Below are 17,519 nucleotides of genomic sequence, written 5' to 3'. Positions count from 1 at the left end.
TAATACAATTCCTTTACGTAAGCAATCCCTATCTCTTTTCTTCAACTCTAAGACCAGTTAAAGTTTTTAATAATCAAAATATTAGGTGATAACTCTATTCTTTTTTTTTTTAACTGATAAAGGATAAAAATTTCTTATTTTTTCCACTCATATTATTCCCGATTATCCCGATCTTAGAGGATAATCGTCGCAACACCTTACCAAAAACAAATAAAATAATATATGGTAAATTACAATTAAAAGACTAAATTAAAAAAAAAATTTAATAAAAAATCAAGAAAAAATAAAAAATAAAAATAAAATTGAAATACTAAAAACAAAGAAGACCAACATATATATTTTTTAAAAAAAAAAGAAAAACAAAACCAACAATTCTAATTACATGATAAAACAAGAGGTTTGCCATCAAAAAATAGTGTGCGTGATGTCCTTCTCCATGATTATGGTTTAACAATCTATATATATAAAGACATAAATACCTTTAAACATATGCTTTATTTTTATCCTTTTATTTCTTAAAAAAATAAAAAGATTTGGTCCACATACATAGATTTTTTTTTTTTTTTTTTGGAGTTGTGGGCTGAATCAATTATTTTACTATTTAAAAAATAAACTGAAATGATATATAAATCCTCAACAATTATTTAATGAATAATAGATAAGTGAAAAAGACTAAATTACTCCTCGAAACTGAGTCACAAAATTTTCTGAGTGAATGCACAGTGAGTTATATTTCCTGCTGGTTTTATTTATTTTTAATTCTTTAATCATTAATGACAGCCTGATCCTTACTGCTACTACGATTCAATTTCAAGCTGTGTTTTGCCCGCCCAAACACAACCTTAATTCCAAAATTCAAAATTTGAGTTTTCTTTTCTTTTATTTGGCACACATCTCAACAACCAAACGGACAGCATCCTCAGGATCTCCAAACTTGTTAGAAAAACCAAACCCTAAACCCTTTAATTACTTTTTTAATCCTAATCTAAATCAATCCAAATCAAATCAAATCAAATCTCCATCAATGGCCAACTCCGATTCTTCCACTGCCACTCTCTCTGCTCCTCTTCCTCTCGCTCGTGTACACAAACCGCTCTCTTTCTCTCATCTATTTGTTTTTTTCTTTATTTAATAGCAAACCCTAATAATTGATGTATCTTCTCCCTCTTCTTCTTCTTACCATTATTGCAGAAGAAAGAGGACGTAACTCCGATCGGTTCAAAGATCACTGTATGTGTTTGCTCTTCGCTTTTAATTTTTGACTTTATGCTGCTTACAGTGTTGTAAAAGCGGTGCTTTTTTTTTTTTTTTTACTTGTTTTAGGAATTAAATGAATCCAGGACTGAGTTTCTTAACAGAATCCAAGGCTTAAAGCAGGTTTTTTTTTTTTTGGGCCTCCGATTTTATCATGGTTTGAATTTGATTATAAAAAACAGACATTCAAATGTGTAATTAGGATTTGCAAAGCTGGAGATCGAAGCTCGACACTCAGGTTAAAATCTATCGCGATGTAAGTAAATATTTATTTCTTAAAAAAATTATGATCTGTATAGAAGATTATTATTCTGATTCTGATACTTGACGTCTGTTCCTTTACAGGATTCCAATTGATATTGTTTTGTGAATACATTTCTTTCGCTAATATCTGCGTTGCTGTTTAACCCAATTGAAATAAATAAATAAAACAAAGTGTGTGAAACTTAAATTGGAAAATGTTGATGTGCCTAGGCTGCTGCAATGTCAAGGCCTTTTGGCGCTGTGTGTTGTACTAAACATGCAATTTGATTTTTTCTATTTCATAGAATGGAATAGATACACAATTTCATCATTTATCGTTTGCCTGTTGAGATTATATGAAAATAGAAAGAGTAAAGTAGTGCATGGGATTTGAATTGCTTAGATTAAGGTGAACTAAAAGACTAGAATCTTGGTGATGTTCAATCATGCTTGGAAGAGCTTGTGTCGACTGACTGGAAAATGTTGTTGCGGAAGCAGTTAAGTGTCTAGGCTGCATGCAGCAAGTAATGGCACGCTGCTGTTTTTTAACGACAATGTGCAATTCACTCAATTTATCAGTGTCAACAGATCATTATCCACGCCTTTTGGCATTCAATTGTTATTTGAGTCTTGCTGTTATTTTCTTCACTAAATTTTGTAGATTAAACAAATGTCTACAGTTATGCAAATATTTCAACTCCAACCTCATATCTGACCTCAATGTTTCATGGATCCGTGGAAAAGTAATGAATTGCAATGAATTTCTTTTTTTGATATATGCCCTGCAACATTACCGGGAATGAACCAGAGAACATGTCATAATCTCACCATTTTTGCTTCAGCTACTCTCTATCTTCACGTGGTTTTACAAACTTTGTTCAGATAAATATTGTACTTCAAGTATTTACCAGTTACATGTAAGTTATGCAAGAAACTAATCCAGGTGAAAATGAATTCTGTATTTTCATGCAATAGTGGCTTGTTTATTAGAGACCTCCATCTATCCCTTCATACGTTGTGTTTTATCTAATAGTAGTGGGGTGAGATGTAGTTCAGTTGAACTTGTGCAAAAATTTCTTGCTTCATTCAGGAGTTGTCGGAATTGAAGAAGTCATTGAATGTTGAGGTTGTTCAACTTCGAACAGTAAGTCCTACTCAAGCAAACACCTTTGGCGTTTCCTTTTATTAATACTGTTTCTTAATATATGTATCCTGATCAAAACTAGGAATTCCAAGAACTGAAGAACACACTGCAGCAACAACAAGAAGATGTTACTGCTAGCCTTCGAAATTTGGGGGTAAAGTTTTCTTGAGAATTTTCTTCATGTGCCTTATGCATACGTTTCATTCAGCTAATTTGCAAAATGATTTTAGAAGTAAATGTAAGCCCCGAGGTTGATGATTTATGAACTCTTGCAGCTTCAGGACAGTGCAGGTGATGATGCTCAAGAGGCACAAGAACCCAAGGTTGATGTAGAAGATCAGAAAGTGCATTCTTCAGCTGAAGAGGATATCGAGAAGAAAGATGAAAATTAAGATGTTTTGTTATGGAGCAAGTATTTTCTTGTACTTTAGCTCTTACATCTATCGATCAATTTCTTTTCCTGGCGCTTTCTCAGGCAGCTGTGAGTCAAACTCTTCAACTACGTACTTAGATTCTACTAGAAGGCAGGAACTGTTTTCTGAAATTCATGTCATTCTTCATTTGCCGAATAATTTCATTTAAAGCACTCTTCATAGATTTGAATATTTATCATCCTGGGGAGGCCCATTATAAAGTAAATTTTGGCATTCTTTATTTCTTCATTCCTTTTTTTTTTCTCTGTTAATGTGCTGGAATTTTTAGGGTTCTTTTGATAGTGCGGTATGGATGAAACTGTTTTTTGTCCTTGCTATAGTTTCTTCATTCCTTTTATGGATTTCACTTAAAAAAATTTCTTAAAATCTTGATTATAAAAAAAAATTATAATTTTTAGCTTTTTTTAAAAAACTCGTTTGTTAAAGAGCAACCATAAAACTACCACAAGTCACTTAAAAGATGAGTGCTGGGTAACCTTTTACCTCGTTCACTTGTTGGCGCATGTTTGTCTTGTCTTTGCTCTTGGACTAGCATTGCAGTAGCGTAGCACCCATTGGAACGACCACAAATCAAGGACACATTACCTGCATAAACCATTTGGTTTGTGGTTATTGCGTCCTTGATTTGTGGAAAGTGAGGCAATCATAGAGGATACTTTGTCTGAGATTCTGAGTGCTGACTGCAATCATAACTTCATAGGTCTCTTCAATTCCTCTTTAATAATGGTGATAACACTACTGCTTGATTTGACTTTGGATAAGGAAATTAGATCAGGATGCACATCACTTGCCTCGTTAAAAGGGACGCATTTCGGGTTATCTTCCCTTTTCCTTGAAATTTATACTTCAACCTTTGTTTCTGCTTCCTATGACTCCATACACATGCAGCTCTTATCCTGGTGTTATTGCAGGACATGTTATCCTCGCTCACCTGTTTGAATTGATATTTGCTTGAGAACAAGGAAGAAACCATCTTGACAGGCACCAAGCTGGGGATTTGTTTAGTCTTGACAAGAGAAATATAATTGAAAGTTCTAACAACCGATTGAATAATGGCCAGTGAGGAGCCATGAATTCTCAACCTCCACCATTAATAGCCGTTTGCATAATTAATTATTTGCTTTCTCAATCGACCTTGACATTCTTATGTTTCCAAGAAATTGTTTACGTGTTAGAATGCCCCAAAGTTCTGATTGAAGAGAAAGAGATTAGGTGCTTTGCCTATTTAATAGAGGATCTCTCTACCTAGTTGTACTATCTCGGAGATGACACCATCAGACGATATAGCAAAAACAAACCTCTTTAAATTTCTCCCACCAGCCACCACAGTGCCTTATTAAGATGCCAGCATTTCTCCGGCCACCTCTCGGTTTTCTCCACACAAACATAGATGCCTCCACCCATGTATGGTGGTTCTTATTTGTTTGTGTATATACAATAAAATGACTCATGAGATTTCTGTCTTAAAGTTCATCAAAATCCATACCAACAATAATAAAGTATAAATTATACATGAAGATCATGCCTCAAACTTGTTACCAAACCAAACTTGATGCTCTTAATAGCATAGAAATGATAGTCTAAAATCTTGTCAAGGTTGATGGTGGAAGGATAGGATACCTAAATATATCGAGAAAGAAAAAAAAAATCAGACCATACATAGAAAGTAAAAATGCTTTAATGTGTCTCTGTGTCATCCACAGTACTGAAATATTGTTACATAATTGACTACAATCACGTACGGACAATTAATAGGGGGGATTAACTCAACGCAATCTGTTTGCTTTCTTTTTAAACCACTTGAAAGCCTTTAAACTATCATCCATTCATTCTTTTACTTTTACAAGCTGCTCGGTCTTCTTCAAAAGCCTCTAATGGCTACAACAACGTCCGTTCAAGAAGTCCCTAAAGCTCTGAAATGCAAGGTTACTGATTATCGCTCTAGTAATTAATCACTGCTTAATTACCCTTAATTTGTTCTGACTTTATTAATTTCTTTGTATTTCAGACATGGGTTTTGAAAGTATCTATCCACTGCCAAGGTTGCAAGAGAAAAGTCAGGAAAGTCTTACAAAGCATCGATGGTAATAACAAAGAGAAACTTGCTGCTGCTGCTTGTTTCTCTTAAAATATTGAAAAACGTTGTTAAAGAGATTAATCTAGTTAGGTTTTCTATCATATTTGTTCTTAATTTGTTGGCAAAAATGAGAACATGCAAACCCCTCGTGTTTTGTACTCTATGCATGCATATGCTGACACAATTATATATGCTAAATGTAAAATGAATTCAGGTGTTTACACAACAAGCATTGATTCGCAGCAACAAAGAGTCACAGTTACTGGCAACATTGAAGCAGGGACCTTGATCAAGAAACTCATGAAAACAGGCAAACATGCTGAGATATGGCCTGAAAAGGTTGCTACCAAGGAGAAAGAATCAGGCAAAGCAAAAGGCATGCACAGCACAAATGACCAAAATCAGAATGATAGTGGCGGCAAAAAATCTGTGAGATTCTCCTTGGAGGGACTAGGTGAGGAGACCAAAAAGGGGAAGAAGCCACTGGAAAATTCCACCGCCGGAGAGGCGTTGCCGGGTGGAAATAACAAGGGCAGTATAATTGAGGGTGGTGGGGCAGACAGTGCATGTAACAAGAAGAAAAGGAAAGGGCAGAAAGGTAATGACGGCAGCAATGTTACGGGGGGCTCAGGCTCACCATCTTCTGGTACATCTGCAGGCAGTGAATATCAAACTCATGGTGTGGGGATGAATCAAGTTATGGGCCCGAGTGATCTCAACCCTACACATCAGCATTCGATTCCATGGCCACTAGGTTACTACGGTCCTCAAGTGTATGCATCAAGTTATATGGCATATCCTTATGGAAGTCCTGCTCCTTTTAATTATCATGTTGCTCCAGCACCATATACAAATGCAAATCAAACAACACAGGCGGACTCTTTCAACATTTTCAGTGATGAAAATGTCGATGGATGTTCCATCATGTAATCAGAATGGAGAGTGATTCTGTACTATTGATGATGGAGAGAGTAGTATAGAAGATAGAATGTAGGATAATATTGCCAGGGGAGACATTAGAACGATGATAAGAATTCTTTTTTGCATGGTATGGTTTTGAAGCAAGTTTGGTAGATTGAGCTGTAAGATTTTCTTTTCCTTGTAGAAATTGATTTGGGTTTTGATGTATGAATTTGGTTGTTGCATGCCATTTAAGCTTCTAGTAGAACAGCTCCCTAGTATGTGTGTGTATATATATATATTACATGGTATTAGCTTACTAACTGCAAAAGATCATGCATAGTATATATGCAAGAGTCTCTTGTTATGTGCAGAGAGACAAGAAAGCCTTGCATCCCTCACCTGTTCTGCTTGTAGAATCCCACAAGGGATGCTGTTGCCCCTAACATCACTTGATGGATATAATCATGGGTTCATGTAATTGTGCTCCATTCAAAAGCATATAATTTGACTAGCCTTTATAAAGCACTGATTTGAATTGAAGCAACGTAAAATTCCGTTCACGAGCATAATCAAAGAATCTTTCAACCTTTTCATTTCGTAGCCTGTCAACCTCTCAGATACCCTTGGGCCTTGGCCCTGCAAAAATCTCGGCAATCCCAGCTCACATGTTGCTTGATCATTCCTAAATTCCATGTTGACAAGTAATTTACATGTATTATTACAAGTGTTGTCTCCTCTGATCTTCTTTATTATTTGAGGATTTGGTATCTAGCAAGCACAAGAAGGTAAACAGTATATTGCATTGCTCAGAAGTTTTCTTGTTTCATGGGGGAAAAAAAGAAAAGGCAGCAGTGAACGATCAGAATAGATAGTGATTATGTTATGATTGGTGAAGGCAAAGAAAGATGAGTGAACCCTTTTTGTTTTCAATTCTCATTTCAAGTTAAATCCACTCATACGCCTAATTTCATTAAGAGAGCATCACTTCCACTCCTGCAAAAGACAATGCCATCCCTTGGAAACTTGTTCTGCAACATGACAAACAGAAACAGCCTATTGCTGCCCATTGTTTTTGGTTCCCATGATCATTGGCTATCCAATTATTAAGATTCTAAATCAACTACTATGTGTGTGATTAAAGAGAATCATTTGTTTGTGGGCCTAACAGCTTGCAGAAGCCAGTGAAATAAAGATGAAAAATCACAAAAAGCAGAAGCATGTTTTTAACAGTAGCTCCACTTTCGGAAGCTTTCAAGGTAGAGAAACCAAAAAGGAAGCTAGGAGCAGAAACTAGTGGGATCGAATTGGCATAAAAAGACGGGAAGCTGCAACAATGCTGGACCATCCATTCGAAAGTGCAACCTGTGATATAGCACGAGTGGCTCTCTAATGGAATATACAGACTGCTCCATCCGGAATGCATGATTATTTTTCTGGAAAGTTTCTATTTCTTTCTTTGTTTTGCTTATAGGAAAAATCCCATCACTTTCATCGAAAGAAAAGAAAAAATGTCCTATTTTAGACACCCATGCACGGTTAAGAAGAAAGGAAAACACTCATGCTAATTCAGGTATCAAACAAAAAGTTTGGAAGATGATCAAATTTCCCAGAGATCAACATGGTCTGGTATCAGATATGTACAATTTGAAACCTATAACTAGAGAGTAGAGAACCAAATACTATTGCAAGAAAGAAAACAGACTCACACCCAAGTTGATGCCTTTGAGGTTCGCTGGTTTGCTCCAAGTATAATCACAATTAAAGTCACATCATCATGATATTTTCTCCTCCTACCAGCAGGGATATTCATCAATTCTTCCAAGCTGAAACCTACGATACCAATGTTAAATTATTGAGATTTGAATCAACAATACACTTAAAGGTAAATCACTTCTACAGCACATAAACCAGTTGATGTTCACTATTCAAGTCCCCTAACTGCTGGAGAATGAATTCGGAAGTGACCCAAGTTTCTTCTTCTTCTTTTAATGAAGCAGCAGAGTTTGTTCATGCCTGTCTCTGTGTGCCTGTGATTATTTATATGTGTTTGGCGCAAGGAAGCATACCTTGATGTTTGCATTGCATTTATTTATTCATCTTTTGCTCCTGGAGGGATTTATTTATAATGAATGAAGTGAGAAAGAAAGAAAGATGCCATATTAAATATTTTACCTGCACAATCAGCAGCTCGGCCTACAAGCTGCTCCAACAGAAACTTTGCTGGATCGCCGTTTGGGTTGCTCAGGATGTAAGAATGGACAAGCTTTACTGCCTCGTCATTACTGAAGAAATCAAACAAACCATCACTGCCAACGATAACAAAGTGATCCGATTTTGATATTCTATGCAAATTCAGCGATGGTTCGATAGAAATGTATGGAGGGCTTATGAGATTACGAACTCGAAGAATACCCATCAGTGCATCGTTTAGGTTTTTCTGCATGACACGGCAAACATTACAAACAGACTAAGAATTTCAAGTACAGGCACAGTGGTCTGCATGGTTCGTCTCAAATGTCATTCCTAAATTGATTAAAGAGATAAATTGAATGAATAATATTTTACTTTTTTCAAGTATCCAACTCCCAAAGCTCTAGTGACCTTCAATTTTCCCTTAACTTTTCCACCTGCAATCACTGCCGGGTCATCCGGATGATCAGACAACACTCTAGTTCTTTCAAGTTCATTGTCGACAGTGTGACAGTCAGTGAGCTGGATAGCTTTCAGTCGCCCGCAGCCCTTCATCTCACTGTCCTCCTCATCGTATGTTGCCAATACAGCTCTACTATCACCCAGATTAAGAGTATACAAATCCATCCCATGAAGAAGGCCAACCAAGACACAAGAACCAACAGAGACTAGATCAGGGCGATCATCCATTTCCTGCTCCACCATGTACAAGAAATCATTCTCTGCCTGACTAACAGCACGCTGAAGGCTGTCTAGCATCCCGTGTCTAAATGAATCAGGTGAATCAGGAAAAGGGCCATTCTTAGTGGAGTTGTCGATGCTTGAATTTTTCTTATTAAAAGTTCCTGCTGGTGGTTTCTCCACGTGACTATTCCTAGCTCCTTCAAGAGCATATTGAAAGGGCCCATGCGGATAGAAACCATTTGAAGCTCCAGTAACATCCTTCTTCAATTCACAGTCTAATAAGTTAGCCTGATGTATGATGTTCTCATATAACGTGCCAGCCAGGAAATCAGCTGCATCTCTTCCATTGAAACCATCAAAGATAGCGCAAAAAAGCCAACCATTTTCTTCAGAGCAGACAGCTTGAACCCTGTCTTCGCCAGCAGCTCCACCTGCAACTTGAACTTCCATTGCATTAAGAAAACCTTCATTTCTACAAGGAGAACTCATGGATCTTAGTGAAGAAGAATCATATTCAGGTGGACTGGAGGTGGCTGGACTGCAACTTAGGTTTGACATACTGCTTTGAAGAGAAGATGATAATACATCCAACCTTGAAAGAGTAGGTGAAGAAGGAATCCTGCGAAATGAATTAGGGGAATCCCAGCTGGGAAGTATTTCTTCCCTTATTAAACCATTGCAGATATTTGTGTTGGCCAACGTGGCATTCGCACTTAAGGCAGCACCGGACAAGCGAGAGAAGCTGCTATTCCTAGGGAATTTTCCGGGAAGGTTTTCAATCTCATTAGGAATCAGGCAAGAGCAACCTTTATGGGCATTGCATTTATAACCAAAACTGATCTTGAATTCTCCATAGGGATTAACTGTACTTTCTCCTAGCATTATTTATCACTGAAATAAGGAAATTACCTGCAATTAATAGCTAAATATAGGACATCAAGATGGGAAATTTTCCAAATTGATTGAGATCAAGTGGTTGACTTTTTTTTTTACAAATTAATTAAGAGATACATTCAACAAGAAAATTATAATTCTAACATTAATTAACATAATTATGTTTATTTTTCATGTTTATACTTTTAAGTATAACAAGTATAACTTTTAATTTGACCGTTAAACCGAACTAAAATTTTACAAGAAATTTTTATATATTGTTTTATATTGGGTTAAAACATTTTTATAATCCAAATTAGGATACCAAGATATTTTTCTCATTTTTTAAATAAAAAATAATTAAATTTATTGAAGTATAACTAATTTTATAGCATTTTTCCTTGTAGTTCTCATTGGTTGAAGGTTTATTCCAATAGTATTTGTGTCTGATTCACCAGTAACGGGTTCTTATCAAATTTAATTTTTGGCTTTTCATGATTGTTTCAATCTTGATTGTAGGATAGACGATTTTTATATCCACGGTTTGCATCATCTTGGATGCTAAATACTATAAATAACACCACGATAAATCATAAATAAGAATCAGTCACTAGGCAGTAGAGGAAGATCCACGGGTTCAAAACTTGAAATAGAGACTAGAGATCCTTGAGGAAAGCTACTTAGCAGCATTTTGTGGACGTAAATCTCAAAAGAACAACTTGGGGACATTTGCTCATCGAGAGAATGGCAAAATCAATCAAGTTTCACCCCATGTTAGCCAGCTTAAAAGGGATCCTAGACACGCAAATGGATGGAAATAAAAGCACTTAGACAGCTTTTATAAATCCAACCCTATCTTATGCAACTGTAAACTCCATTTAATATATAGCTTAATTTCTCTTAGAATTCAGATATGTAATTAAGCAACTAGATTCAATAAGCATGAGAAGATCCAGTCGAAATATATGTCTATCAATAACCATGATCCATATTCATGATGGCAGCCGTTCCATGGATGGATTTCATGAATTGACCTCAAGCACCATAGATGAATATCATATGCTTTACAAGAAAGAAAAAACCAAAGTTCTCCTCAAGAAAACACCATAAAATCAAAACACTAAGCCAAATCCATACAGCAACCAATATTCAAAGGAAAAACAGCAGAGACAGCAAAAACATGATGACGCACCTCAGTATTTTGATACAAAACAAGGCAACAGTGAAGGAATGTGGGCTTGTTGTGTGTCTTACGAGAACAACTGTGGTCAACAGGGCAAGAAGTAATACTAGGCAAGGCAAGAGATGCAAGAGAGGGAGATATAGAAGGGAATATTTGATTTTAGATAGCGGAGAATATTTTTATATATATCATGTAAAAGAGAAGGAAAGAAAGAAAGAAGTGAAAATTGGCTGGTGGAGAAGAGTCTTCGCTAAATTTAGAGGAATTTCTCTTTTGTTTTGCTTGGTTCACGTCAACCTGTAATGCCCTTTTTTTAGAATTCTGCTCCCCTCCCTCTAAGCTCCAAATTGATTTGAGTTTTGTTAGGGCAAACTATCTTTTTAATTTTCAACAATGTTCCTATAATATTAGTGTCTGAATTTATTCTTTCAACGAAAACCGATTTACATTTCAATTAAAACCAAGTCACTCTCTAAACAATCCCAATAAAGCAAAATTTATAAATTTTCTCTATTCTGATCAGCCTAGACAACAACTGTTGAACTTGAATCATCCCTGCCTGCTAAACAATGGAGGTCACCTTGCAAAATGCTAACAAACAGCCAAAAATGAAAAGTAAATCCAGGGAATCAAACACTCCTAAATGATTCGCAGACATTACAAGCATCTGTTCCAATGTCTAAAGAGATGAAATAAGTCTCATCAATGATGGGAAAATAAAATAAGCAAATTTAAAATAAATAGAAAAAGAAAAATCATTCTTGAGAGTATACCAAAGAAAGTCCTCGAAAGACCATCATAGCATAACTGCTTAAATCAGCTAAACCATGCGAGCATAACAAAGCTGCATATCATGCATACTTTCAGCATACAGAAGTAGTTTATGCTCACATGATTTACACAATCAATTGCTAAAGAGTGCTAGGATCCAACAGTGTAAGAAACCTTTGTCATTCCCTTCTTCTTGCGAATCTGAGAAACCTGAAACAGCATCCAGCAACGTCACAAAAGGCTAGGTTCTTGACCAACAACGTACATTTTTTAGGATGATCCTTGACAGGAAACATGATGAGATTGTAAAACGCAGATTCACTTGCAGTGATTTACCATGCTGGTGAAATCAGAGTTGCTTATCCTAAGATCCATGTTATTTTATTTTCCTTCTTTGCCCTTACTAATGTTTAAAAAGAAAATTATTTCCATGGATAGCATCCCATCATATCATGTAGGGTATTAATGCAAATATATGCAATCCTGATGCATAATCAAACATGAACGCTGCTACCCCCATCAGCTTCTACGATTCCTATACAGGAAGGGTGAAATATTGTTTGGTCCTATTTTTAGGTAAATTCATGATTCCAATCAACATTTATGAAGTGAGCGAGGCAGAAATATGGAACATTAAATATTTTTAAACAACCTCCATTTACCTGCAAACTTATAATCTCTGAAATATCAGAAACATGCGTGCCACCACAACACACGGCGCTGTTCCCTAACCTCACAACACGAGGAGTGCTGTCCTGCAAGGGATGCAAAATTAGGCTATAATAGATAGCAGCACAAAAATGAGAAAACCTGTTGTCATGCAAGAACAAGGCCAAGTTGCTGTAGGGACTGGATTGTTATTGTAGAGCATTTCTACGAAATGTCAGTACTTACTATTCAATGCATTACTGGTTTAGACGGCTTACTTCTCATTCAGCAAAAACAGGATAGCATTATAACTCTCAAATAACTCTAGAAAAAGCAAAAACACAAAATAATTAACCAGGATGATGCAAGCTATATCCCATCTTTTACAGAAAAGGATAGCACTATCAACTTGGAGAGATTGGGATTATTGTGATCAAACCCTTCAGGTACACCAGAGACAAACATGATATATATCAAATATAATTAAAACAATACACCATAGAGGCAAAATTTCTTATGCAGAGATGAGAAGGATGGGAGGATTACAACTTGTGCAAGATAACCCACAAATCCAGACCTTTGGTATGTAATCAGGAAGAAAACCACCACATAATTCAGCAGCTTCTTCGTATGGCAATACAGCAGCAGAAACCTGTATGAAGAAAATTAGTTTCAGAAGCAAACAGAGTATATATCAATTGAAATCATCAAGCACGAGCAAAAGGTGTAACTTACCTTGCCTCCCCTGGATATTAAAGCATTTGCTGCTAGTTCTAATTCATGTTGCTTGCTCTGCAATTCATTTTGAGGAATTGTTCCTTTGTATTCAACAAATGGCCTGCCAAAAATGAGCCACTTGAATGCCATCTCCCAGCCGAAATGTTTCCATATAAAAATCCCTTTTGGATATGCATGTAAAACTAAGACCTGATGTAGACACCAAGTAACTCTAAGATTTCCTAGGTTCATGGCTAACATATGAACTATTAAACTTGTCAAATCTTAAAACTACATATATTCTGTATGCAGCTAAACCCAGAAACTACAAGGTTCTTACACAAGCAAGAAACAGTTCCATATTTCGCAGTTGATCCTTATATTATTGTTATGAATTACATTACAAGCAGTGAAAGAGCATGCTCAAGAACAAGGTTCTTACACAAGCAAGAAACAGTTTCATATTTCACAGTTGATCCTTGTATTATTGTTATGAATTACATTACAAGCACTGAAAGAGCATGCTCGAGACAAGATTTTGCAATCCAAAGCATACCCATCAGGAAAATGGTATCCCTTTCCTGGCTCCATATGCCCCAATCCCACTTCTTCCAGGCACGCATCCATCAAATGCCCAGCTGAGTGCAGCCTACATCATAAAAAACAACATAAACTGAAACTTAAAAAAAAAATCCACATACTAACCTCCTGCTTGGAAACCAGCATGACAAAATAACTATAACCAAGCTCTCGATAGCTTTCTTTGCTCTTATACAAAACGAAATACATGCATACTAACCCCTACAGATCACCAATTCAAGTTAAGTAACCCTAAAAAATCTCAATTATATCAAGTCAAACCCATAATTGACAACTACTGAATCTTTACACACCTTGAATTCAGCTTTCGCCTCGCCTCATCAACAAACAAAAAAACTTCTCCCCCTCTTACAATTTCCATTTCAAAATCCTTACCAGAACCCTCCTCAATAACCCCATAATGGTAGACCTACAAATAAGAATACCAAGGGAATGCTTCTTATCAATAAAATCAAGAAAAAATCATAAACCCAATAATTTAAAAACTTCAAACAGTGGAAAACTTACAATTCCATCCTTGGATCGAACATCTTGGACGATAAACTTGAAACTGGAATCAGCAGCAATGGTGATGACTCCAGTGTCAGCTGGTTGGCCTCCACCTTGAGGATGAAAGATTGTTGAGTCTAAAATCAAAGCATTTCTGCCATCTTCTCCCTTTCAAGAAAAAAAAATCAAAGATTTAATACTTTTCCATGTGTACAAGGGATTAAAAATTAGCTTATCAGGAAATGAAAGAGAAGCAAACCTTGAAGAAAGATAAAAGTGTGGCTTTGGATTGGAGTTTCCACATGTCATGATAGTAATCAAGTTTTGTTGGACTCAAATCCATTGACTATTTCTCCAGTTACAGGCTGAAGATCCTTCCTATAATTATATGTAAGCTTTGCTTACACGCCGTTTGGGACCAATTCCTAATTGAAAGGGTTCCAGCTAATTTAAGAATTTCTCATCCTCAAAGTAGTAATTTTCTTAAAATCGAATTCAATTAACAGAATTGATTACAGGGTTCCAAACAATTAGGTTTCAGGAGCCATCCTCTCTACTCCCTAGATTACGAAATATATATTTCTTTTTTTTTTTGTTGTCGTCTTGTTGACATGTTCTTGCTCGCGAGGCCCCGTGTCATGACCTTTCTTTGACCAAAAAGAAAAAGGAATTGGACAGCCAGCCCATCAAAGGATCACGCATTCTCATTTTTGACATGCTGTCTCGTTTGCTTTTCACCCTCCAATAAATCCCAGTTGCGTCTTCTTACTTTTCTTCTTTGACCTTAATCTGATGCTTTGATAGCAAAATATATCAAACCCAATTTGTTGTGTGCAATAAGGTTGACATCCTGTGATTTTTTGAGCTGGATAAGATTTGGGTTGCAACCGAAGCTAGCACGAAAAGGATTAGCGCAAGTTGAGGAAACTATATGATCTAGTACAATTCTATAAGCAGATTTCGGCTATGGCAGCTTGATGCAAAACACACACGCTGGAAACTCTCATAGTAGCAATAGCAGCCACAGCATCAAACACAACGAAGGAAAAAAACGACCAGGGGATTATGTCGATGAGCCGAGCATCCACTGTCTGGTTTAGACAACTGCTCTGTTTAGTAAGAGAATTAGTTAAATTAAAGAAGGAAAGTTGAAAACTTGGATTGATGTTTGATGAGCCAAGCATCCAGCAAACACCATTCACGTACTGAGCTTGCGACAGAAATCTTGAACATCTTTTCATATCAATCTTCAAACCCAGATAGATTCCATATCATTATGCAAATATATCCCTCAAACTCGCAACAAGCAAATATGCAAACCGCTTGAGTTCGTTTTCAAACCATCATGGTAACATACATGCGAAGTCGATCATTCATAAACAAAACCATTGGGGTCTTCAGCTTTTTTCCGAAGGACAACGCGAAACTCTGGAGTTGTGATGTTCAAAACTACTACTAGGAAAGCATATCAAACATCTAAACAGCAGAATCTTCCCCCTCCAGCGTATCGATCATCTCATTCTACTGTTGTCGAACTCCAGCTTTCTTCTTCTGCCAGAGCCGGTCCAATGCACTGTCAGCATCCCCCTGGATAGATGAGGGGAAGTTCAGAAACACGAGTGACCTAGACTAAAAGCAGGTTCATGTATTGAGGAAAGCAGGAGCCACCAAGAATTGAGTGTTAAAGAGCAAGATCTTACCCTTAATAAACAAAAAGGAATTAGGATGGATTAACCCTCACCTGCTAATCACTCGTAGATCCCAAACATCAGGGAATCTTTGTATCACACAATAACATGTAAATCGATGGAAGCCTTGTTGGGGATTTCGGACCGGCGATAATGTTATGATAATTACTAAAAAAACCTAAATATATTGATATAATATTTAATGTGGTTAGACAAATTATTTATATTTATGGAAAAAATCAATATTATTAGAAATAGAGAAAAGATACAATACAAATACATGGAGAAAAAGGATCACTTTCCTCAAACTCAACTCCCAATTCTTATTGTTGTATTTGCAACTACTGCAATAGTAGTAGGGTTGCTATCTTGACAGTCTCTTTTTCTCTCTTCTTCTCCCTTTACTTTGCTTTTACCCTTTTATTCTCATTTTGCTCTCAAATGATGCATCTACTTATAGGCAATTCATGGCAAACAAGAGGCCATAAATCATGGCACAAATGATGGCAGCACATAAGTTACACCATTTTTGTCAATGATTTGTGCAATTACCATTATAGCATTTTGATAATGCCATTGTAGCATTTTGACAGTGGCAACCTTACTTCTTAAGGTAGGCTGCAAAAGTTGTTGCCCATTAAATGTCAACATTCCAACAATCAACCCCTTTAACGTTTATATGGATAATTGTCCTCTTGCTTCTTCAGCACAAACTTACATTCCGCAGCTCTTCCAAACTTACCATTTCAAGAGCGTCTGTGGTCAAGTTTACAGGTGTTCACCAAACCTTTCAATCACCAGAGCACACCTTTGCTCACACCAAAGGATCACTTCAATCAGATGATCTACCACATCTTATCTGAAGAGTGTTAAGGCTTGTCTTTGGGATATAACATTCCCCTTCGAGCATATTAATCATACTCAGTCCAAAATGATTTTTTAAGTCTCACACCAAGGCTTACAACACCCCCTCAAACAGATATTTCCAAATGCGACAGTCATGTAGTATTTCAATGTGATCACGAGCTCACCACTCTTTCAAGAGTCTACTTATCTAGAGTTACGTTTATCCTCTATTTCACTCTAGGAACAACGCTTTACTTCTCTATGAGTCTCTCGCTCTTAGTCTCAAGAGTCTAGGTAGCTCTCAATTCCATAACCGACACATAGGCAAGGTTTCATACCTATGCGAATCTAAACTTACACACAAACTTATCCTAACTCAATCAGAGTTCAACACAGCATTAATAACAAAATCAACTTCATAATATAATTGAATTGTCTTAATACAAGAGTTAATATAATTTCATAGTTTTGGAGCACTAACTAAACATAAAGGAAAATATACAAATTTACAACCAAAAGAGCAGGTTCTAAAGGTCCAATAAAAGTGACCTGCTATCAAGCTATAAGTCTAGAAATGTTAGATAATGAGAGGGTGAGTTCAACAACTCAGTGAGTAGATAACGTTCAATATACACACACGAGGTAATATAGCAATGAGAAATATATATACAAGTATGGCTCTAGGTTCTTATAGAAAGGTTTCTCAAATAGGCCATAACAAGAATATCATATGGTAAAACTCGTCAGAAAATCAAAATGCAATGAACATGAGGCT

General features: G+C 36.4%; 4 protein-coding genes across 6 annotated transcripts; 2 read left to right on the top strand and 2 right to left on the bottom strand.

Annotated features, from left to right (window-relative positions):
- Window positions 1-783: 783 nt before the first annotated feature.
- Window positions 784-3,295, top strand: LOC105108069 (uveal autoantigen with coiled-coil/ankyrin). Its single transcript, XM_011002225.1, has 7 exons — window positions 784-1,081; window positions 1,192-1,230; window positions 1,324-1,377; window positions 1,457-1,510; window positions 2,588-2,641; window positions 2,724-2,795; window positions 2,917-3,295. The coding sequence occupies exons 1-7, from the start codon at window positions 1,025-1,027 to the stop codon at window positions 3,031-3,033; spliced, it is 447 nt and encodes a 148-aa protein (XP_011000527.1). The 5' UTR covers window positions 784-1,024; the 3' UTR covers window positions 3,034-3,295.
- A 1,605-nt stretch (window positions 3,296-4,900) lies between these two features.
- Window positions 4,901-11,508, bottom strand: LOC105108068 (probable protein phosphatase 2C 40). Of its 3 annotated transcripts, none has more exons than XM_011002222.1 (5): window positions 10,995-11,508; window positions 8,621-9,838; window positions 8,228-8,492; window positions 7,762-7,885; window positions 4,901-4,988 (listed from the first exon to the last, which is right to left on the bottom strand). In XM_011002222.1, the coding sequence occupies exons 2-5, from the start codon at window positions 9,809-9,811 to the stop codon at window positions 4,970-4,972; spliced, it is 1,599 nt and encodes a 532-aa protein (XP_011000524.1). In that variant the 5' UTR covers window positions 9,812-9,838; window positions 10,995-11,508; the 3' UTR covers window positions 4,901-4,969. The 3 variants fall into 3 exon arrangements, with proteins under 3 accessions (XP_011000524.1, XP_011000523.1, XP_011000525.1); XM_011002221.1 differs by having other exon boundaries at window positions 8,621-9,820; XM_011002223.1 differs by lacking the exon at window positions 4,901-4,988 and having other exon boundaries at window positions 7,599-7,885; window positions 8,621-9,820.
- On the top strand, window positions 4,902-6,299 carry LOC105108066 (uncharacterized). The gene is made up of 3 exons (XM_011002220.1): window positions 4,902-5,000; window positions 5,084-5,159; window positions 5,367-6,299. The coding sequence occupies exons 1-3, from the start codon at window positions 4,950-4,952 to the stop codon at window positions 6,080-6,082; spliced, it is 843 nt and encodes a 280-aa protein (XP_011000522.1). The 5' UTR covers window positions 4,902-4,949; the 3' UTR covers window positions 6,083-6,299.
- A 97-nt stretch (window positions 11,509-11,605) lies between the features above and the next one.
- Window positions 11,606-14,932, bottom strand: LOC105108065 (alanine--tRNA ligase, mitochondrial-like). Its single transcript, XM_011002219.1, has 8 exons — window positions 14,470-14,932; window positions 14,229-14,378; window positions 14,015-14,130; window positions 13,678-13,770; window positions 13,140-13,242; window positions 12,982-13,056; window positions 12,419-12,511; window positions 11,606-11,966 (listed from the first exon to the last, which is right to left on the bottom strand). The coding sequence occupies exons 1-8, from the start codon at window positions 14,551-14,553 to the stop codon at window positions 11,907-11,909; spliced, it is 774 nt and encodes a 257-aa protein (XP_011000521.1). The 5' UTR covers window positions 14,554-14,932; the 3' UTR covers window positions 11,606-11,906.
- Between the last annotated feature and the right edge of the window lie 2,587 nt (window positions 14,933-17,519).

Source organism: Populus euphratica, unplaced genomic scaffold (genome assembly GCF_000495115.2).
Source record: "Populus euphratica unplaced genomic scaffold, PopEup_1.0 scaffold263.1, whole genome shotgun sequence".
NCBI classification, from domain to species: Eukaryota; Viridiplantae; Streptophyta; class Magnoliopsida; order Malpighiales; family Salicaceae; genus Populus; species Populus euphratica.
The sequence above is the reverse complement of the archived record's forward strand: the minus strand, read 5'-3'. Positions and strand labels throughout refer to the sequence as shown.